At 43.3% G+C, this 24,597-nt stretch overlaps 1 protein-coding gene across 2 annotated transcripts in view; it reads right to left on the reverse strand.

The window, feature by feature from the left end:
• The window catches only part of TMEM248 (transmembrane protein 248), a 40,356-nt gene extending 18,741 nt beyond the window's left edge, over positions 1-21,615 (reverse strand). The window contains exon 1 of one of the 2 annotated variants that reach the window (XM_060649138.3): positions 21,444-21,615. In XM_060649138.3, coding sequence (XP_060505121.1) covers positions 21,444-21,545 — 102 coding nt within the window. In that variant the 5' untranslated portion in view covers positions 21,546-21,615. Of the gene's footprint in view, positions 1-12,042; positions 12,312-21,443 lie in introns of those variants that run through there. The other variant, XM_060649139.3, reaches the window with a different exon arrangement.
• Between the last annotated feature and the right edge of the window lie 2,982 nt (positions 21,616-24,597).

Consider the following 24,597-nt stretch of genomic DNA (forward strand, 5'->3'; position numbering starts at 1 on the left):
TTTAAGTCTTACTATAAAGCTACTGTCAGTAATCAAGACCCTAGAGTATTGGTCAACGGAACAAAACAGAGAGCTCAGAAACAGACCCACCTACATGTAGGCAACTGATCTTTGCAAAAGCAATACAATGAAGCAAAGCCACATCTCTTTAACAAATAGTGCTGGAACAACTGAACATCCACATACAAAAAAATGAACCTAGGGGAGCCTGGCTGGCTCAGTCAGAAGAGCATGCGGCTCTTGATCTCCAGGTTGTGAGTTCGAGTTCCACAGTGGGTGCAGAGATGACTTAAAAATAAAATCTTTAAAAAAAAAAAAAAAGACTCTAGACACAAACCTTATACCCTTCACAAAAGTGAACTCAAAATGGATCACACATGAATGTAAAAGCAAAACTATAAAACTCCTAGAAGATAACATATAAGCAAATACAGATGACCTGGAGTTTGGTGATGACTTTTTAAATATGACACGAAAGGCAACCATCCATGAAAGGAAGAACTGATAAATTGGATTTCATTAATGCTCAACATCACTGATCATCAGAGAAATAAAAACTACAATGAGATATCACCTCACACCTTTCAGAATGGCTAAAATCAAGTAACTTAATAAAAGTTATTAAAAATATTAAATAAATAAATATTTTTTAAAAGGGGGTGGTGCCTGGGTGGCTCAGTCAGTTAAGCATCCAACTCTTGATTTTGGCTCAGGTCATCTCACGGTTTGTGGGTTTGAGCCCCATGTCAGGCTCTGACAGCATGGTGCCTGCTTGGGATTCTCTCTCTCCCCTCTCTCTGCCTCTCCTGCACTCGTGCGTGCATGGTCTCTCTCAAAATAAATACACTTAATGAAAATTATTTTGAGAATGGCTAAAACCAAAAACACAAGAAACAACAGGTGTTGGCAAGGATGTGGATAAACAGGAACCACACTGTTCTTGCACTGTTGGTGGCAATGCAAAACGGTACGGAGGTTCCTCAAAAAGTTAAAAAATAGAACTACCCTATAATCCAGCAATTGCACTATGAGGTATTTAGCCAAATGATACAAAAATAATGATTCAAAAGGATACATGTACCCCAATATTTATAGCCGCATTACCTACAACAGCCAAACTATGGAAACAGCCGAAGTTTCCATAAACTGATGAATGGAAAAAGAAGTAGCATATACATACGAGGAATATTCCTCAGGGGTGCCTGGGTGGCTCAGTTAAGCATCTGACTCTTGATTTTGGCTTAGGTCATGATCTCATGGTTCTTGGGATTGAGCTCTGTGTCAGACTCCTTACAGGAGTAAGACATGGCAGAGCATGCTTTGGATTCTCTCTCTTAATAAATAATAAGTAAACCTAAAAAAAAAAATTTTTTTTTTTGAGAGAGATACAGAGTGCAAGTGGGGGAAGTAGAGAGACAGAGCTGGAGACACAGAATCCAAAGCAGTCTCCCGGCTCTGAACTGGTCAGCACAGAGCCTGACGCGGGACTCGAACTCACAGACGGTGAGATCATGGCCTGAGCCGAAGTCGGACACTTAACTGACTGAGCCACCCAGGTGCCCCAATAGATAAACTTTTTTTTAAAAAATGGAATATTACTCAGTCACAAAAAATAACGAAATTTTGCCATTAGTAAAAGCACAGATGAAGCTAGAGTATCATGCTAAATGAAATCAATCAGAGAAAGACAAATACCGTATGACTTCACTCCAATGTGGAATTTAAGAAACAAAACAAACAAGCAGAGGGGACAAAGACCAAGAAACAGAACTCTTTAAAAAAAAATTTTTTTTAATGTTTATTTGAGAGAGAGGGAGAGAGAGCACAAGTGGGGAAGGGGTAGAGAGAGAGGGAGACACAGAATCCAAAACAGGCTCCAGGCTCTGAGGTGTCACCACAGAGCCAGACGTGGGGCTCGAACCAACGGACTGTGAGATCATGACCTGAGCTGAAGTTGGACGCTTAACCAACTGAGCCACCAAGGCGCTCTAAGAAACAGACTCTTAATTATTAAGAACAAACTGATGGTTACCAGAGGGGAGGTGGGTGAGAGGACGGGTAAAATTAGGTGATAGATATAAAGGTGGGCACTTGTTATGATGGGCACCAGGTGTTGTACGGAAGTGTTGAATCACTAAATTGTACACCTGAAACTAACATTACACTACATGTTAACTAACTAGAATTTAAATAAAAACTTTAAAAAAAAACTAGGTTTCATTAAAATTAAGGATTTCTGCTCTATGAAAGACACTGTTACCAGAATGAGAACACAAGCACAGACTGGGAGAAAATACTGCAAAAGACATATCTGATGCAGGACTGTTATCCAAAATATACAAAGAACCCTTAAAATAAGAAGAAAACAGCACAATTTAAAAACTGGCCAAGGATCTTAACAGACAGACATACCTCAAAAAGGAAGACATACAGATGGCAAATAAGCATACAAAAAGATGCCCCGCATCACAGGTTATCAGGAAATCCAAATTAAAACAACAATGAAATACCACTACCCTTCCTAGAAGGGCCAAAACCCAGAACACTGACAATGCCAAACACGGGCAAGAATGCAGAGCAACAGAAACTCTCATTCATTGCTGGCAGGAATGCAAAACGGTACAGCCACTTCAGTAGTTTGGTGGTTTCCTACAAAACTAAAACACACTCTTAACCACAATATCCAGCAAGTGCACTGCTTGGTACTCGCCCAAAGTAGTTCAAAACTTAGGTCACATAAAACTCTACACATGGAGGTTCACAACAGCATTATTCATACTTGCCACAATTTGGAAGCAACCCAGATAGATACCTTTCAGTAGGGCAATGGATAAACTGTGGTATATCCAGACAGTGGAATATATTATTCAGTACTAAAAAAGAAATGAGCTATCAAGCCATGAAAGCCAAGGGGGAAACTTAAATGCATATTACTACATGAAAGACGTCAATCTGAAAAGGCCACAAACCCTATGATTCCAATGATATGATATTCTGGAAAAGGCAAAAGTATGGAGCCAGTAAAAGGATCAGAGGCTGCAGGAGGGAGGGAGGGATGAACAGATGGAGCACAGAGGATTTTTAGGTCAGTGAAAATACTCTGTATGATCATGGACTCTGAATGACAGTGATGGAGGTTCACCAATTGTAACAAATGTATCATTCTGGTGGGGGATGCTGAAGGGGGGAGGCTATGCATGTGTGTGGGACAGTGTTATACAGGAAATCTCTGTACCTTCCTCTCAATTTTGCTGTGACCCTAAAACTGCCTTTAAAAACTTGAGTCTTTTTTTTAAAAAATAAAAACAAAAAATGACATTAGTTAGGTTAAGAATCCTAAGATTGAGAAACAAAAACATCAACAGTAAATGAGAGTTCCATAAGTTTATTTAAAGTTATAATAAGCTCTTATATATGTTTATACAGTTTATTAAGAGAAAGACAAAATCTGAATCACATATAAAAATAAATAGGAACCATTCACCACCTGGAACTACAATGATAAAACATCTAGAAAAGTACAAAAATCTAAAATAAGTTCACTTCTAGGGAAAACTAACAGTCATTAAAACCACGTCACACCAGAATGTAAACATCTATATATCAACATAAATACCTACAAATCAGCAAATATCAATATAGCTAATTTAATCAGAGAAAGTTCCAGGGGAGGCCAACTGTATTCACTTAAAAGTGAAAGACTTTCTTTTTTAATAAAACAATTAAAAGTCAAATATTTCACAAACTTGAAATTCCTCTCCTACCGTTCACCAGCATTTTCAAATAATTAACAAAAGCTAAACAAATGTATTTCCTCTGGAAAGAATTAAAAGAACATTTCTATGATCTTTACCATAGTAAATATCACTTTTAATTAAAGAATAGGTTAAGTTCTGTATGGGGTTAAGAAACGTACATAGAGAGAAAGCACACTATCTGGCCCCTTTTCCTAAATTCATCCCAAGTCCAAATTAGAGGCTTTCACAAGGATAAAGAGAGAAACCACCAGGGCTGTGAAGCTGCCTCCTGGGAAAAGTCTAGGGATTTAAGGTACGCAGAACACAGCCAAAATGCAGTTACATGTGAGAGTATGTGACTGAAGTCCATTGACGGAGCACCTAGAGCTCTGAGACCAACTGAATGACAACACTAAACATCGGGTGGCAATTTAAGCAGGCAAAAGGCAATACCAAGATTATACTGGAGTTACCTCGAGCAACCCACAAGTTAGGAGAAACACCAGAGTTACTTTCAAAGAAGAGAAGAGGAAAAGAGCTGTTAAACTTTCTACAGACGAACTTGGCCACACGTATCAACAGCATTACAACCCAACATACTCTTATCTGTGCTGTTCAACTTCTAAAAACTTCACCTGAGAAAACAATACTGAAAACAAAGATTTAACTACTAAGACAGTTATCTCAGGAGTGTTTAAAATAGTAAAAAACGAAAAACTAGATACCCAACAACAGCAGAGAAATGGTTACAGCATGATATATCCCCAGCAGAAACACTATGGTCATTAAACACACAGCAGCTAAAATAACATACACAGAATGAGGCTATTCAGGTTTTTTAAGTATGAGAGTTGGTGCACACAAGTACCCATCCGGGAAAAAAAGACAAATAACATGCCCTCAAATGTAAACAACGGTGGTTCCCTCTAGCCACCTAGGGTAGGCTAGCCAATCTAGGGTAATCCCTCAGATTACATAGATCTTTTTTCTTTTTTAAAAAAATTTCCATCACGAATATATATTCCTTTTGTAATACTTTCTAACAATAAAATTTATAAATGTAAATAATCTTCAATAGATCCTGCTGGTCTCGTGGCCAAAATAAAACTTCCTTAAATCTTAATTCTCTTCATTTTCTTCATTAATAAAGGTGGGAAATAGGAGAAAAAAACCCCAGAACTTTCTTAAACCAAACTAGAAAAACAAAACCAAACAAACAGAAAGCAGGACAGTCCTCTAGCATGTCCTGGTGCTAAAGAAAGGCCAAGCTTAACTTGCAGTCATCTGTACTCAGAGGGATCTGTGAGAAACCAAGAATAGCAAACAACATTTAGGTGAGGCTCCTGCAGACAACCCAGTACTGTGTGCTCCCGGGGCAGGTGGGCACAGAAGTTCTCCAGACAGGCATGGGCCCCTCCATCAGGGCAGAGGTTGAGAGGCCAGTGGAGGCCACAGAGGGGAGGAAGTGACCATGAGCCAAAAAGGTGCCCAGGATGGTGAGGTACCCTGCAAGTGTTTCAAGAAGGAAGAGGTACGGAGAAGTAAGTATTACGATTAAGAAAAGAAAGGACCTCTGAGCCTCTCTGCGCTTTGAAAAATACTCCAGTGAAACTAAGCTTGCATAATGCTCCACCTGGCAAGATCACCGGTGACCTCTAAAACCACACTCTGGCAGGGGGAAAGCACACGGTGAGGAGAGAAGAACAAGGGTGAGGAGACAGACAACGGGTGAACACCACGCCTCAAATGAAAGGGACAAGAGACAGTGGGTAAGAAGGGAGGAAACCGACACATTTGTAACCAGAGAAAAGAGCCACTAAAAGAGGAAGGCTGCCCAAGGGGCCAGTGACAGCTGAAATATGCAATTTTGTAATTGATTATAGTATCTTACTAGAAAGGAAATTAACACTGACTATGCCAGATAAGGAGCCTTTCACAGGGTCTCCCTTTCTCCAAGTACACCACATAGCTACTTGCCCAAGTTTAAAACTACAATCTAAAACTCGAATTTAAGATCTGCCAAACCACTACCTGTGACCCAGACCAAAAAGTTCACTTTATGTGAACAACAAAACCACCGTTCATTTTAAACTAGATTTTCGACCTCAGGCCAAAGGGAAATTCCTTAAAACTCTCCTATAAAGTCATGTCCTTCTCAAAGTTTGAAAGTGACTAGGAGGTGGGGGCTGGGGGCAATGCCAGGGGAGGCTTGGAGAGCCTGCTGTGTGTGCCCACCCCAGGAAATACACCGCTCTTGAGCTAAAAGAATATCGGGAACTCACCTCCATGTGGGAGAGGGGCCCACTTGGTTTATTGTGGGTTTTTTGTTTTGTTTTTAATGTTTATTTATTTTTGAGAAAGAGAGAGAGAGCATGCACGGGAGGGACAGAGAGAAAGGGAGACAAGGGATCTGAAGCAGGCTCCATGATGAGCTATCAGCACAGAGCCCGATGCCGGCTCAAACTCCCAAACCGTTAAACCGTGATCTGAGCCGAAGTCGAATGCTTAACTGACTGAGCCATCCAGGTGCCCCAGGGCCCACTTTGAATGTAAAAATTTAAAAAATATCCTGAACCTAATAAAAAGCACTAATGGATGTGAAACTAGATTATCCAACACTTAGCAGAGATGAGGGCACCTGCTAATATCAAAGAAACCTGTGCAATCTCAAGCACGCAGCCACCATCCTTCCTCCCCCACCATGAAGCAGAACAGACCCTCAGAGAGGCAAATTAGTAGTGACGAAGACGGGAAAACTTCCAGGTCTCCAGTGAGGTCTCAGTTGGTAAAGCCAAGCCAGAACTGCAGTCCTTAACTCCCCTCCCTGCAATATTTGACACAGACACAATGTCTTCCACCTCCAGGACATCAATCACCGGGCTTTCCTTTTGCTTAACTGGCCACCCCTTCCTTCTCCCTCTTCTTCAAGAGCTGCTTCTCCCCCTGAGCTCGCGGCTGGGCCTCTGCTCAAGGCACACACACTTATTCCCTGCAATTTTCTGTATCTATCCCCGTGCCCAGACCCAAACATCCACATACAGGAGCTCTGTACTTAGCTGACCCACAGGCACCTTGAGCCAAGGTCAAAACTTCTCCAAAGTCACCAAAGCCGCTCCTCCTCATAATGAAAGACACAGCCATCTAGCCAGTGACCACTGCCAGCCATTCTTGATTCTCTCTCTCTCTCCTATAAACAGCTATCAGTTACCAGTCAAGCAGTTCCCACCTTGTAAATGTCTCTAACAAGAGGCTGTCCTCCTCCACACACACCCCCCTCCGCCCCCCCCATACTGCCTTCTTCAGCCAAACTGAAAGCCAGATGTATCCTGTTCATGTTGCCTCTTGTTTCCATGATGTTTCTGCAGTTGCTTAACAAGAACATCTAACATAACTGCTCACTCTTTACGAAAGAGGCACCCTGAGGCACCCTGTTTAGGAGTTTTGCGTGTATTGTATGTGATCCTCACAATATCTGTATTTCGCAGAGGGGTAAATTAAGGCATAAGAAGTCAGCTAACTTGCCCAAGGTCATACAATAGTAAATGAACCTGGATTCAAATCCAGTCAGCCTCCAGAACTGGTGCGTCAACCAGGAAGCAGACTACTGCCTCCCAATAAATGTTACGGGTTCAGATTAAGAGTCAACCCGAGTCAACCCCACCAAATGAGATGAAAACCGAAGAGTATCCATACAATTTTACAATTAAGACATCAGTAGTTTTGTAAGTGAAACCCCTTTAAGATGATGTGATAAAGGCAGAAACCAGATGCCAAAGGGCTAAGGAGAGAGTATCATTTTTAACAGCTACTACTTAAAACATGCCCTGTGCCAGGCACCATGCCAAGTACATACACCATATTTTTTAATCCTCACAACGCTGCCAGGTAAATGTTACTATCCTCATTTTACAGATGAGGAAACTGAATCAAAAGAGGTTAAGTAATCTGTGCTAGGTAATAAGTGGCAAGAGAGAGATTCTGACTTAATTCTTCTCACTCTAAAAGCTGTGTCATCAATCACAATACCAGGGTTGATAAGTAGGTTTCAAGTCTAATGCCAAGCTGAAAAGAAACAAAATTTTCTTAGGCCATGGCTATATAAGGTGTTATCTTAGTCATAAAAGCACAAGACTGATTTTTTTTGAAGTTTAAAATGGTTAACTTATTTTCCCCCTCTTTAAGCAAGGCAATTCATAGCTCACAACTCTCATCAATCAGAATATAAAGCAAAGATGAGTAGAATCTTCTCTCAATGGTTTCCTGTTTCTCAAGCTAATACATTTCATAGTGCAGAAAAGACTTTCACAATAACTCACAAGTTTAAATGATCAAGATAAATTACAACAGGAAGCATAAAGTTTTAATGCATTTTAGGCAACACCAGTACTCGAATAAAGACAAAAAGGAACAACATGGGCTGACATAATTACATGTTTGTAACCAGACTTAGTTCCAAAATTCAGACTCTAGCTGTATTTCTACTCACTTATAATTAACAAACGCATGGCTCCATTTTCAAAGGCATAATATAAAATCATGGTAACTTCCAACATGCCTCCCTCTCCTTTTAAAAAAATTAATTCACCATAGTTCCAAAACGGAAAATAACTTATCTTTGTTCTTCAGTTTTTTTTTTTTAATTATTGAGCATCTTAGAAACCAAATTTAAAAGTATCCCCACATTAAAGTTTAATGACTTGGAGTTTAATTAACAGATATTTAAAAAAACAGATCATGAGTGATGACAAGATTAAATCAACACTAAAAGTTCAATATGAAATTGTAACATCCAAACTCAGTGTAAAGACTGGCAGATGTTGTGAAAACAGCACTTTTAACCAAACAGCGTAAAGGTCCAACCAAATGACCATAATTCATAGACAGTCATCACCAAAGGTTGATGTACACTCCCAGGACTACATTTAGGTATGGAATTACACACAGAGAGAACTACAGACCTCTTGTCAAATTTATTCAATCTGTACCAGGGAAGGAGAATTTAAAGATTTCCATATTTATCAAAATGAATCCAAAATGGAAAATCAATTTGCTAAAAACTCTTATCTTTCCTCCATTCCTTTTTTTTAAGTCACTATGATACCGGGCTCTTTTTTTTTCTTTGAGTTTTTACTTAAATTCCAGTTAGTTAACATACAGTGTAATATTAGTTTCAAGAGTACACTACACTGTGATTCGACACTTCCATATAACACCCAGTGCTCCTCACAAGCGCACTCCTTAATCCCCATCACCTATTTCACCCAGCCCCTACCCACCTCTCTTCTAGTAACCATCAGTTTGTTCGCTATTAATTAAGAGTCCATTTCAGGGGTGCCTGGGTGGTCAGTTACACGTCTGACTTCGGCTCAGGTCATGATCTCAGTTTGTGAATTCCAGGACAGGAGCTGTCCCTGTGCTGACAGCTCAGAGCCTCAAGCTTATTTCGGATTCTTTGTCTCCCCCTCTCAGCCCCTCCCCCGTTCGTGCTCCGTCTCTCTCTCTCAAAAATAAACAAACATTAAAAGAAAAAATTAAAAAAAGAAAAGAGTCCATTTCTTGGTTTGCTCTTTTTTCTTATGATCATTTGTTTTGTTTCCTAAATTCCACATAACCTTTTTCATTTTAATTAAAATGTCATAGTAAAATACTTTTATAAAGGCTGTCTTACATGGCAATGGGATTCTGCAGCATGTTACTGACAAAAAACATCCCGCAGACTGGCCATCCCTGTACTATGTCATGCTGTGTCTCCTGTAAAGGCCACTCTTTTTCAGACACATGTCTATAACAAGGAGACAGAGCAGTGGCTAGAAAGGGAAGAAGAGTCTAAAAGAAATATCAAAAAGTTAAGATGGTGCAATCCTGAGAGTGTTTAACGAAAGACTAAGGTTGAAGCCAGTGAGGTCCTGAGACTAGTCATAATGTCGCAGAGCAATTACATGGCATCCTATTTGAATGGCTTCAAAGATCTTCCACAATACTGTGTAAGAGAAACCAGCCACATCTCGGTGAACTAGATGTCAGTAAAAACACCCAGGGGATGTCTGGGTGGCTCAGCTGGTTGAGCGTCCAACTTCAGCTCAGGTCATGATCTTGTGGTTCATGAATTCAAGCCCTGCGTCAGGCTCTGTGCTGACAGCTCGGAGCCTGGAGCCTGGAGCCTGCTTTGGATTCTGTCTCCCTCTCAAAAATAAACAAACACTGGGGCACCTGGGTGGCTCAGTCCCTTGAGCATCTGACTTTGCCTCAGGTCATGATCTTTCGGTTCACGAGTTTGAGCCCTCTGTCCAGCTCGGAGCCTGGAGCCTGCTTGGAATTCTGTGTCTCCCTCTCTCTCTGCCCCTCCCCTGCTCGCGCTCTCTCAAAAATAAATAAACATTAAAAATAATAATAAATAGATATGTAAACATTTAAAAATTAAAACAAAACACTCAGGAATTGGCTTAAAAGCCTGCCATTCATCAATTGGCAGTAGCCAGAGTGGCAAAGATCATACTAGAGCCGAGTTCCCACAAACTAAACACAGGCACAGAAACAACGTGCAGACACTAAATTTAATTTCCTGACTGTTAATACCAGACAGGAATCACAATCAGCATCTTTTTCATTGTCCTTAAAATAAGTTAAGCACTGCTTTGTGTCATTGTCTGAGTAACAGAACAAAAGAAACCCACCAAATGAAAACAATTCTTTAGAACTCAGAAACCTACCAGAAGCCAGACTGGGTAGCCAGTGCTTTTTCTGTCTTAGAAAAGCATTCAACCCTTCTTACCGACTGCCTCTGCCACTGCTTCCAGGTTTCTACTGCCCAGCTACCTAGCCTGAGTGCTGTTCCAACACCTGGCCCTAGCTTTTTCATTTCCCAGTTAATTCTGACCCAAATGCTCAAGATCTTTTGAGGTCCACCTCAAGGGTCACTTCCTTTATGAAGCCTAACCATAACAAAAACCTCTGATAGTTATCTCCACGTGGCCATTCAGTCCTGCCACTTTTATGAGCCTACTGCTTTCTCTAAGTACATTCCCTGCGGGCAGAAACTGTATTTGCACTTAGGTCTTGTCTCTCTTCCGTGCAACAGCTGCCAGCTGCCCTAACACAGGGAGGCTCAATCAGCATTTGGGGATCTCAGTACCCAGACGTGGGTGGCAGGCAGTCCGGCTTCCAGTCCTCCCACCTCAATTAGGCCACAGAAATTCTTCCTCCACCTTTACTAGGAAGTCAGCACACTGCCTCCTTATCCCAGGGAGTAAAGAGCTTGCAGTCATCAAGTGTATCTTAGCTGCACAACGGTCTATTTCCTTTCCTTAAATCAGGAAACTGGAAGGTGTTCTTACCCTTCAAGCAATTTCATCTACACACAGGATACAAATGCTCAGACCCCAAGCTAACCAGAGAGCTATCGGGACAAAAAAAGTTATTAAATATCCATCTTGAAATTAATCAAATTCCAGCCTTGGAATTTTTCCTCCCACTGCCTCCCACAGAGGCTCACCTTTGAGGCAGGAAAGTAGCAGTTCAGGAGCAGCCACAATCTTCCCTGCTTTAAAGCAAGCTGCAAAGAAGCTCCCCATTCATCGCTGAACGAGGGCTGTAATCTGCTAGTTGAGAACTAAACTACAGGCATCGTATTCTTCAACAAAGGCCCCCTCACCAGCTGTCCCCCGGTTATGGTGTTCACACAGTTCAAAACAGCACAATAGGCTTGGTTTTATTTCTAATGCTGTTTATCAAGAGAAACAGAACTACTTGCCTCTAAATTACCCTGCAGCCACTCCTCGATTTATTTTATTAAAATATGAGTGAAGACGATTATCCACCCCATCTCTGGGTATTTACCAAGCCTGACACATAATATACCACTATTTCAAGTGTCTGCACATAGGTTAAGTCTATCCCATCTTCTTCCTGAGGTGTACATGATTTGCAAATAGAGAAGTAACGCAAACACGACCCAAAGTCAAAAATGGCAAACTACCAAAATGTTCCCCGTGCCAAATCCAAATTATCCAGGCCTCAGGTCCGAACGGGGGACGTCCCGCCATCTCGAGGGCGGCAGGGCACCCCGGCTCCAGGCATGCGGGTGGACCAACCCGGGGGGCGGGTAAACAGGCCCACGCCAGCGGCGCAGGCCAGACTTGGGCTAAGGCGGAGCGACCCCCACCGCCAGCTGGGGCGGGGGCTGCAGCCCCGAGAGGCGGTGAAGACACCCGGCCGGAAGGGCCGCTCCCGACCAGCACGGCGCCCTCCCGACCCCGCGCTCAGCCCCGGCTGAGCCCCGACCCCGGCCCGCCCTACCCCGGCTCACCCCGCCCCGGTGGGCAGCGGCGCGCCCCGGGCCCGGCCGGGCCAGCTGCTCGGCGGACGCCCGCGGCCGCTCAGAGATCACTCGCGGCGGCGCGCGGCGGGCCGGGGGCCGCTCGGCACCATCCTCCCCGCCGCGCCGGGGGCGGCCTCGGGCTCCACGGGGCCCAGGCGAGGACCAGAGGCCAGTCCGGCTCACGCCGCCGCGACACAGACTCGTCTCAGGGTCCGGCAGCCGTGGTTTCCGGGTAGAAAAAAACGCCACCGCCAACGCTGCCGTGACCTCCGACACCTGGCGTCCGACGGCGGCGCGGCCGGGACAAGATTCCTCAGTCGCGAGCTGCGGAGACCACGCCCCCTGGCTGGGCTACGTGGGGGCTTGCGTGCGAGTACCGGGGCTGCGTGCGTGCTGACACGGCGCGCGGGGCCTGCCTTTCTGTGTCTGTGTTTGAGCGGGGTGTGGTGAGGCTGGCATCGTGGTGAGTGCGCGTGCCTAGTGCACGTGGGTGGACCTGCGTGTCAGTGCGTCCTGTAAAGACCGTGTGTGCTGTGCGTTTGTGGGTCCGTGTGCGTGTTCAGTGCTGTGTGTGATGGTTAGGAGTATAACGTGTGTGCATACGTAGGTGTGTAGTGTGTGTCTGTGTGTGCCCGTGCATTAATCACTGCCCATGAAAGTATAATTTTAATACAATCCCTTTGTAAGGTAATTTGGCATCGTCCAGGAAACTTGAAGATGTGCCTTCTTTCTGGAGAATATATTACCCCGGAGAAACAGTTGCACATCTGCGCAAGTAGACAGAATAAAGAATGTTTATAGCACCGTTATTTGTAGTCACTAAGAATTGAAGAGAAAACAAACCTCCATACAGTCAAACGTAAAAATACGCAGTATATTCTTATATAAACAATTTCGACAGCGAAGATTATCCAGAACAGCTTGACAACATCCGGGCTCACCCTAAGGGCATAACATGCTGGGGGGGGAGGGCGGGGGGCAAGCCACGAAACGATACATTGCAGCATAATTCCATTATATAAAATCCCCCAAACGTGCTAATCAACGCATTGTTTAGAGATGCATACGTGACTGGTGGAATTCAGAAAAAAAAACGAAAAGCAAAAAACAGGAAGAGATGCACAAACTTCATGTTAAGTGGTAAGAGGATAGAATGGGGGAGGAGCACACAGGCTACTTCAAGGTACCTTGAGCAAGTCACAAGCGCTCTGAGCCTCCTGTACTTGGTTTCTGAGGTGGGGGTGATAACATCAGCTTGTTCCAGTTCGTTAAATTCCTCCACTCTGTAAAACTGTAAAGCACTATCCAAAGATAAGTTATGTGCTTTGAGAGCTAACCACGGTAGGACCTGAGCTGTTTGTCAAAGTTCCTGCAGGGCACTGACCCCTGGTCGGTATGACACACACCGATTCAATAGTATTATTTTAATATGGGTTCAAGGAGCTTCAGAGTAGTTTATGTCAGCTTATCAGCATTATTTGTTGATAATAGACAAAGGGCTCTGCATTTGGGGCTAGTTACAAGCAGGGATATGCCTATGCTGTGTGACCAGAAAAAACAGTAGAAAAGAAACCAGCAGGCTCAATTTTGGGCTCCCTGCTCTAAAGCGTTCCATGCACGTGTTGGTGGTTCCTGCCCCAGGAGTGAAAGCGCCATCTGTTTGGGCTCTTACAGAAGAAGGATAATAGAACCTTGCACCTGGCCTTTCCAGCCCTTACTTAAATATTATTGGTGTATTGTATTTTTTGTCCTGTAATAAACTGTAGATTTGTTAGGATCTGTGAGTTTTCTTTAGCAACCAAAGCCTGTTAAACCATTTCAGATGTAGGATTTACGGAAAAAACCCTGACTCATTCTTAGCTCAAAATATGGCTAAGGCATTACTAGAAAAAAAAAAAAAGGAGGGGGGGGGTGATTCTGATAAAAAAGATGAAAATGAACAAGTTACTCTTGGTTTGAAGCAGCACAGACTTTGAAATTAGATACTAGTAGTAAAACATTCCAGTGAAATCTGGAACTGAAAGAATCTGAACCTCAGGAGCTAGAAAAATGGACCAGCAGGGAACTGCAAACTGATACCAGGTCAGCTAAAAATTCAGATCTGTGGTTGCTGCTTTGAGCATCAGCAAAATGAAAGTTAAGTTCAGAATCTCCTTGGGGTGAGCTGTGTCCTCTCTGGTTGGCACCATATGTTTGATGAGTCAGCTAATTCTGTGAGACTTAGGACAACAAAGAAGATAATTCAAGTTGGGCAAGATGACAGGGAGGGCAAGAAACTAGGGAAATAAGGGATTATTCAGTGAGGGAACTGAATAATTTTCCAGGTCATTACAGACATCATCCTGATAAACCTTTGTTAAAATGATTCCTGAGAATTTTAGAGAATTTTAGAATGAGGAGCAGTGTCTCTGCTTTGAACACTTCTGACTGAAGGGGAATATTTTGGTCCACCAACTATTGGCTAATACCTTTGTGGGGATGGTTCATAGGGAAGCCCCTAGGTTTCTAGAATGGATTAAGAGAAGGATCCATCATGCGTATCCAGAGAAAGACAATGTCACTTCCCCTCCGTTGTCAACCAATACTAAAGTTGCAAAAACACTGCAGGCGTAGGCAGTATTGAACTATCTATATAATGACAGAATCGAGCTCCCTAATGGGATGCCCCTCACCCAGGCTACGACCAACACTGTAACTCAAGGCGTCCCGCCAGCACTAGCACCACGTATGACTTTGATATTGAGACCACAGGAGAACGTAAAAGAGGCAACCTCAAATCCTTTATCCCAGCTACCACATGGAGGATTAAAAAAAAACAAACTGGCACAGCCACTTTGGAAAACAAACTGGCAGTTCCTCAAAAAGCGAAACAGGGAGTTAACATTTTAGCCCAGCAATTCCATGTCCAGAGACCCGAGAGGATTAAAGCATGTCAACACAAAAATAGTCAAAAAAATGGAAACAGCCCAGATGTTCATCAATTGATGAATGGATAAACAAAATGTGGTACATCCATACCGTGGAACATTATTCACCCGTAAAGGGGAATGAAGCTTCAAAGCGTGATAAATGAAAGAAGCCTGTCACAAAAGGCCACATATTCTATGATTCCATTTGATATGAAATGTCCAGAAGAGGCAAATCCATGGAGACGGAAAGTGAATTCGTGGTTGCCAAAGGTGGGAGGTGGTAACTAAAGGGGAACAGGGTTTCTTTTGGGGCCAAGAAAAACACTTGAAAGTTGACTCGGTGAATGCACTGAAAACCATTGAATTATACACTTTAATTGTGTGAATTACATGGTATATGAATTACATCTCAGTAAAGATGTTTTCAAAAAAGTTAGAACTTTACAAAAGAAAGGAAGTCAACACAAGAAAGGGACTAACAATTCAGCCTCTGATCATGTGGGAATCTTTAGACAGCTAGTTGTAAAAGTCAAAAAAGAAAGAAATTGAGAGAGAAAGTGCCACCAAAACCTTTATGAAAATCTGGAGATCCCACATCTAAGTCTCCTCAAAGCCCCTCGGATGGAAAATCCAAAGGTTTGGGGAAATTCCAGAAAGAAATATGGTTCCAGTGAGCCTACAGCATTAGATTCTAAAATACTCTTAATAGAAAGGTAGTAGTTTTTTGTCCAATACCTGCAAGTTTTCCTTAAGATGGATATTATTTTGGGGTGCCTGGGTGGCTCAGTTGGTTGAGCATCCAGCTCTTGGTTTCAGCTCAGGTCATGATCTCACAGTTCGTGAGTTTGAGCCCCGCATCAGGCTCTGTGCTGACAGTGTAGAGCCCGCTTGGGATTCTCTCCCCTCTCTCTGCCCCTACCCCACTCGTGCACTCTCTCTTCTCCCAAAATAAACAAATTTTTAAAAAAGTCATCATGGAGGAAGAAGACAAAAACGCAGGGGTCTCTTGACTCAACTCCCAGTGGGGTTCCCAAGGTCTTTTACCAACAATGGGTGGTGAAATGGCCAGAGGTGAAGAAGTAACTCTTCTAGATCTCCTGGGCGTGGAGCACATTTACAGTGTTGCCTCGGCCTGCTAACAAGCCCCATAGGGGCAATAGAATTAATCCAGGGGGCTATGGGGACGCTACTGTAAAAGGGACCAGAATTAAAGTCTGGTCAAAAGTTGGAATATGTGATTTATAAATGTATGCTGTGATGGTGTCTCCCTTACCTGCCATGCTTTTGTGGTGGAGTCAGGGCAGGGGGGAGGGGAGGTGGCAGAGGAATTCACACAGGGGCCTTCCCCGCTGCACTCTGTTTTCTCTTTCAACACTGAACCTGCACTAAAACTTCAGGTAAGGGCTCCAGAGGCTGGGACTATTCCACAACAAGATACCATGTCCGGAAATTTGGACCTAACGGCAGGATTTCAAAGGGATCGATAGGACTGACGGTCACTTCCCCGCACCCCACCGCGGTGGAGCTGGCTGCTGAGATGTTTTGTTGCCCAGTGGATGGGCCAGATGCACTTCTCTGCACGTATCCAATCAGACCCTCGAGGTGAACTGAAGAGAAGGCTCCTGCCCATCTCCTGTTGCTGCCAGCAGTATATTGGCACAGTAGGGAACCACAGGGCCTTCTTTAGAGAGAAAAGACTGGCTTAAACTTGATGATATATGGAAGAAGATGCAATGGCTCCCAGGGGAAAGGGAGCCAATAGCTTGTTAAAGGGAAAGTCTAACCAAATCTCCATGGCTGGTTGAGAAGCTTAGAGGAAGGGAATATTAAGTCTCTTAGCTTTGACTCCGAAGGTCCTGGGGGCAAAGAACTGTGTCAAAAGCTCCTCTTTTTTGAAGAGCCAACAAGTGACCTGACCACTATGGACAACCGTTTGGCGGACCCTCAGAAGGTTAGACATAGAATCACCATATGGCCCGTCAATTCTAATCCTAGGTGTACATCGCGAAGAACAAAAAGCAGGAGTTAAAACCGATGCGTACCCACCGATGTTCATCACCCCATTATCTGTAATAGTCAGAAGGTGGAAACAACCCAGATGGTCACCAACAGATTAATAGGCAAACAAATTGGCCTACACATACGAAAGAATATCACCTTGCAAAGGAAGGGCACTCTGACACGTGCTGCAACATTATGTGAAATGAAAACATTATGATAAATGAAACAAACCAGACACAAGGAACAAATGTTACATGATTTAACTTACATGAAGCAGCAAAGTCATGGAGACAGAAAGTAGAAAAGAGGTCATCGGGGGGCCACGGGAAGCAGGGAATGGGGAGCTATTGTTTCATTGTATAGAGTTTCTATTAGTTCTGGAAACAGGCAGTGGTGACGGTTGCGTGACATTGCGAATGCACTCAATCCCACTGAACTGGACACCCTAAAAGTGTCGGTGTGAGTTGGAAACATTTCACCGCGTTAAGAAAAAAAAACCACGCGAGTGGACAACGTCCAACCTAATGACCTTCTGCGCGTGGTCTGTGTCCTCACAACCGATGACCAGGTGTGAGGTCTGTGTGACCACAAGGCAGCAATTGCAACGGGACTATGTCTTTGGGTCTGCATTTGACGTTTGCTCAGGAAATACTAGAGACAAGGCCTCTGACTTATACTGCTATGAGAAGCAATTATGGTACATGAGAAAAGGTAGATTTTGTTGGAAGGGACGACATCATAAAAAATTGGTTGATTGTAGTTTAATCAGTCAACAGAAGTATGCCACAAAGCACAGATAGCCAGTGATCAGGGAGGAACAGGATTGTCAAGTATGAAACATTTGTGCTCATATTATTTATTAGTGGATGGATCAGCTCTCTGTTCAAATGGATGCCAACCCCCCAGATGACTGCAAACATTTGAAATCCGTGTGCACATTTGGATCTTCTATGTGAACGGAGTACCTGTTCCAAGGTGTTCTGTGCGAGTGTAGGTGGTTCCTGAACCAAGAGAGGGGTGGGTAATAGGACCTTGCACCCGGACGTCCCAGACCCTTAGGGTGAGACAGCCTTTGGCTGTGATTTCCTTATTTCCATGCTGTTGCTACCTAGTACCCTTTCCAGGAATAGACTGTAGATAGGTAAGCACTGCCATTTTGAGCCCTGTCATTTTGGGTCTTGAGCAAGTCAATCCTGTTTGACTACCACCATAGGTAGAGTTTTGCTGCACTGATGATCACTGGGTCTCCTGATGGGGTGCACTGAGAAGGACACATCACCTCTTTGGCATTCCTGCCAAAATGCTAACACCTGAAAATAATCCTCAGGACGTGATCAAGCAAATCCAGGATGAGTGACATTCTGAAAATACCTATCCCACACTCTTCAAATACATCAATGTCATGAAAACAAGAAAGACATGTATGCCAAATTCATGTATACCAAATCATCATGATGTACACTTTCAATATCTCATAATTTTATTTGCCAATTTTATCTTAATAAGCTGAGGAAAAAAGAAACCTGGGCAATTGTTCTAGATTAAAGACCACTAAAGACACATGACCACTAAAAGCAATCCTGCACAGGAACCTGGATTGGGAAAATTTGGATATGGTCTACTGACTGCATCAATGTTAAATTCCTGTGGTTACGTAAAAGATTGTCCTTATTCTTAGGAGATATATACTATATTTAGATATATACTAAATAGAGGTATTGAATTATGATATCCGCACCTGAGAGAGAGAGAGGAAGCAAATGTGACAAAATGTTAAGTATTGAATCAAGGAGAAGGGCATACAAATGTTCATTATAGTATTCTTTCAGTATTTCTATAGATTTGACACTTCTCAAAATAAAAATTTAGAAGAAAAAATAACAATCACTGTGATACATTAGGCCAGAAGTCAGCAAACCTTTCTGCAAAAAATATATATATTTTAAGCTTTATGGACCATACGGTGTCTGTCGCAACTATTCATCTCTGCCACGTACTGTGAAAGACACAGAATGAATGGGAGTGGCTGTAGTCTAATAAAATCTTATTTACAAAAGCAAGTGCTGGGCCAGATTTGGCTGCAGGCCATAGTTTCTGACCTCTGCTTCAGGCTGTGGTAAACTCAGGGCAATTCTGCTGCCTCCTACAGTCAACTAGAAATTCATGGCTGCTCAGGAATTGACAGCATGTGTTAAAATGTGAATCAAATATTGTCGCTTGAGATGCTATTATCCTAATCTCCCAACAACTGATGACCTAACAGCCACGCCCCACTGAAAACATCCTCTCCTCTTTTTCCTCTTGACCCTAATAAAAACTCTTCAAATCTCAGGGTGCCTGGGTGGCTCAATGTGTTAAGCGACCGACTCTTGATTTCAGCTCAGGTCATGATCTCGTGGTTTGTGGGATCGAGCCCCACATCAGGCTCTGTGCTGTCAGCGCAGACAGTGGAGAGCCTGCTTGGGTTTCTCTCTCTCCCTTTCACTGTCCCTCCCCTGCTCACCCTCTCTCTGTGTCTCTCAAAATAAATACATTTAAAAAAAGAGAAATGGGAACTCTGTGGGAATGTAAAATGGCACAGCCGCAATGGAAAATAGTATGGCATTTCCTCAAAATATTAAAAATAGAACTGTAGAATTACCATATGATCCAGCACTTCTGGGTTTATTATCCAAAAGAATTGGAAGTCAGGATCGTGAAGAGATATCTGGACCCCTGTGTTCATTGTACCATTGTTCACCATCGCTAAGACACGGGAATAACCTAAATGGCCATCGACAGATGAATGGATAAAGAAAATGTATACTCATACAGTGGAATGCTACTTGGCCAAAAAAAAAAAAAAAAAAAAAAGTAAGGAAATTCCGCAAAATGGGATAACATGGATGGACCTTAGGACATAAGGCATTATTCCACTTACATGAGGTATCTAAAATAGCCAATTTCATAACATCAAAGATTGGGATGGGGGTTACCAGGGGCTGGGGTGGGGGCGTACTGTTATTAATTAACAGTCCAAAAATTTCAGTTAAGGTTCTAGATACCTGCTGTGCAGCACTGTACTTAGAGTCAACAATAACACACACTCCAATATTTGTGAAGAGGATAGATTTTACGTTAAGTGTTGTCACCACACTAAAAAGTAAAAGAAAGAAAAAGAGTGGGGCCCTGGAGCTAGTCTTCCCCGGGTTCGAATGCTGGCTCCCCGCTTCAGCTCTGTGATCTTGTGCAATGCCCAGGCATCTCCACGCACCAGCTTCTCTTTGTGCCTCAGGACAATTAGCACGACTGACCTGCAGGCTACTGGAGAAGATTAAACAAGTTCTTCCATGTGAGGCACTTAGCACAGTGCCTGGCATGTATCGAGCGCTAATTAATGCTACCTGTTAGTATTCCTACTAAATTCGGTTTCTTAGACACAGTCAAGAGGTAATACATCTTTAAATGCTCACTTAGCACAGTACCTAAGGGCTAGATACATGTAAGATGTTGCAATTGTTCCACTAGGCAGTTAAACAGGCATTTGTTGCCTGTCACTTTCATTGTATCTTACTCTCAGCTTAGTCTTGAGCCATTTAACTTGTCATGTTTTTGCACCTTCCCATTTCTCCTGGATTGGGAATAAGCTGAAGGCAGAGTCCAGGACGTGTGAATCTTTGCAGCCCCTCCAGCACCACGCTATGTAGCCCGGGCTGGAGTATATACGGGCATAGTTTTAATACGGTCTTGAAAAGAAGAATCTTGGGGCGCCCGGGGGGCTCAGTCGGTTAAGCGCCCGACTTCGGTTCAGGTCATGATCTCACGGTTCATGGGTTCCAGCCCCGCAGTGGGCTCTGTGCTGAGAGCTCGGAGCCTGGACTCTGCTTTGTCCCCTTCTCTCTCTGCCCCTCCCCTGCTCGTGCTCTGTCTCTCTCTGTCTCTCAAAAAATAAATGAATGTTGAAAAAAAATTTTTAAAGGAAGAATCTTCAGTAGACCACCTAATCCAGCACGCTACTGATTGACCCGTCTAAATAAAGTTTACTTATTTTGAAAGAGACAGCAAGTGGGGGGGGGGGGGGGGCGGGGCAGAGAGAGAGAGAGATTGAGAGGGAGAGAGAGCAGGCTCCACGCTGCCAGGGCCGAGCCTGAGGCAAGGCTTGAACCCAAGAAACCCCGAGATCCTGACCTGAACTGAAACCAAGAGACGGGCATTCAACCGGCTGAGCCACCCAGGCGTCCTCATCTCCACACTTTTAAAAAGACAGAGCTTTCAGAATGAGTCACTATGACTTATGAGATGATAAGAGAAACTCTTCACTTGACAGTGACCGTGTCCATCCACCCCCTCTGACTTTTCAAAATCGGGAGGAAACGACCAGACTGCTTCCCCTCCCAGACCTGTCCTGCGCTCCGCAGCAGGGACCATCAGAATTCCAGGTGAATTCTGACCATGGACTCAGAGCTCAGGCGAGATGCCTCCGTGTTTGAGAATGCTTACCAATCTTCCAGCTGCCACCCCAAGTCCAAGAAACTCGATTTCTTTCAGCTTCACTGACTTTTTATTACGGGAGTAGCACTTTTCTTCTGGCAGTGAAACCATTCAGCGGGTGTGTACTTCCATAGAGGGAATTTAAACCAGACACCTAGCCCTGCAAACAGCTCGTTATTCTTTTAAGGAGGAGGAGGCCTCAGAACCTTCCAGGAGGATGATTCTACCCCAGAGGTGGCATTCTATATTGGCAACCGCAGAGGGGTTGCCTGGGAAACCCTGTTTAGACATCAGCTGCGTCACTTTTAAGACAAACTTCTCCCTTTAAGAGCTAATGTGCACGATTACAATTCTGTGTCGTGTGGTGGTTTGGACAGCGTTTGTTTTTATGCTCTTAGAATAATTTTTCCATTTTTCTGATTACAAAACAACCATTGTATTGTATACAGTTAGGAAACTTTAGGAACTATTAAAAAGGAAATTAAAACCATCTGTAATAACCGAACCCAATGGTAACTACCGTTAAGATTTTGCTGTATTTCTGGAGCAGCTGGGTGGCTCCGTTGGTTAAGCGTTGGCTTCTTGGTTTCAGCTCAGGTCATGATCTCACGGTTCGTGAGTTCAAGCCCCCAGTCGGGCTCTGTGCTGACAGTGAGGAGCCTGCTTGAGATTCTCTGTCTCCCTCTCTCTCTCTCTCTCTCTCTGCCCCTCCCCTGCTTGTGTGTGTGCGTGTACTCTCTCTCTCTCTCAAAATAAATAAGTAAACTCAAAAAAAGAAAGAAGAAAGATTTTGCTGTATTTTTTTTCCTTTTTTTCCAGCATTGCATGGAATTTTAAAACAAATTCGGAACTATGCCTCACATCATGCTAGGATAGTTTTCTACATAATTATTATTTGATTTAAACATCCCCCTCTACACAATTTAAACACTGAAAAATTTTAACTTCTGTAGTCCTTATTTTTAATGTAAATTTTTATTGTGTTTCTTATGATTTTTTTTTAGCATAGCTTTCCAGAAATGGGATTACTGTGCCAAAAAGTAAAAAAAATATATATTTTTTTATTTAAAAAATTTTTAATGTTTATTCATTTTTGAAAGACAGAGAGAGACAGAGCACAAGCAAGGGTGGGGTGGAGAGAGAGGGGGACACAGAATCTGAAACAGGCTCCAGGCTCTGAGCTGTCAGCACAGAGCCCAACTGCGGGGCTTGAACTCACAAACCTTGAGATCATGACCTGAGCCTAAGCCGGAGGCTCAACCGACTGAGCCACCCAGGCGCCCGTATATTTTTTCATTTTAGAGGGAAAGAGAGTAGGCAAGCAGGGTAGAGGGGCAGAAGGAAAAAGAGAGAAGCTTAAACAGGCTCCCCACTCAGCGTGGAGCCTGATGAGGGGATCAATCCCACAACCCTGGGATTATGAGCCAAAATCAAGAGTTGGTCGCTCAATCTATGGAGCCATCCAGGTGCCCAAAAGTAAAAAGAGTTTTAAGGCTCTGACACATCGTGCTGATTGGCCATCTGGAAATTTTATAATCTGTGCTTCCATCAGTGAGGCACATTTCTCTGTACATTCATAGTCCTAAAACGTTATAAAATTTCACCTTTGCCAATTTGACAGGCAAAAAAATACGTTATTAAATTATTTTACATCTCTGATTACTAACGGGGTTGAAATTTTCATCTGTTGCTGTCTATTGGTGAGTCTAAATGGTGAATTGTTTGTTCATGTCCTTTGTGCATTTAAAACAATGTTTATTTATTTTTGAGAGAGTGCAAGCGGGGAGGGGGAGAGAAAGGGGGGTAGTGGATCCCAAGTGGGGTCTGAGCTAACAGCAGCGAGCCCAGTGCGGGGCTCACACTCACGATCCACGAGATCATGATCTGAGCCGAAGTCAAACACTCAACCGACTGAGCCACCCAGCCACCCGCGTTTGTGAATTTTTAAATGGTTAAAATGTTTTAAAGTTTCTTATTTGAAAAAGTACTTCCGTTTTCTTTCATATTTGTATTGGTAATTTGTCTTTCTTCTTCCCCCACCCCCAACTTTATTGTGATAGAATTGACATATAACATTGGTAAGCTTAAGGTGTACAACATGATTTAATACACACTTATGTTGGGGCGCCTGGGTGGCTCGGTCGGTTGGGTGTCTGACTTCAGCTCAGGTCATGATCTCGCGGTCCGTGAGTTCGAGCCCCGCGTCGGGCTCTGTGCTGACCGCTCAGAGCCTGGAGCCTGTTTCGGATTCTGTGTCTCCCTCTTTCTCTGACCCTCCCCTGTTCATGCTCTGTCTCTCTCTGTCTCAAAAATAAATAAACATTAAAAAAAAATACACACTTATGTTGCAAAATGATTACCACAAAATGGTTAGTTAATACATCCATGGCCTCACACAATTACCTTTTTAATTTAATTTTTTTTTTTTTGGTGAGAACATTTAAGATTTTAATTTAATTTAATTAATTTGAGAGAGAGAGAGCACACGCAAGCAAGGGAGAGGGGCAGAGGGAGAGAGACAGAGAATCTTAGGCAGGCTCCAGGCTCAGTGTGGAAGCCAATGTGGGGCTCGATCCCGTGACCCAGGGATCATGACTTGAGCCCATATTGAGTCGGATGCTCAACTGCCTAAGTGACCCAGGAGCCTCTAAGATCTACTTTCTTAGCAATTTTCAAGTAGGTAATACAGTAATTATTAACTATAGTCACCATGCTGTGCATTAGACCCTCAGAACTTCACTCCTCTTGTAAGTGGAAGTTTGTACCCTTTGACCAACATGTCCCCATTTCCTACCCCTCAGCCCCCGGCAACCACAGTTTTGCCTTCCGTTTCCATGAGTTCAGCCTTTTTAGATTCCACACACAGATTCCACAAGTGAAATCGTACAGTATTTGTCTTTCTCTGATTTATTTCGTTTAGCATTAATGCCCATCCATGTTGTCAGGATTTCCCTCTTTCCTATGGCTGAATTTTACATTTCTGTATCTATTCTCTGTCAGCCGTCACAGGTTGTTTCCAAATTTGGCTACTGTGAATAACGCTTCAGCGGACATGGGGGTACAGATACCTCTTTGAGATCCTGTGATTTCATCTCCTTCCACATCTATACACAGAAGTGGGATTGTGGGATCGAATAGTAACTGCATTTTTAATTTTTGAGGA

Source organism: Panthera onca, chromosome E3 (genome assembly GCF_046562875.1).
Source record: "Panthera onca isolate mPanOnc1 chromosome E3, mPanOnc1 haplotype 2, whole genome shotgun sequence".
Classification (NCBI taxonomy): Eukaryota; Metazoa; Chordata; class Mammalia; order Carnivora; family Felidae; genus Panthera; species Panthera onca.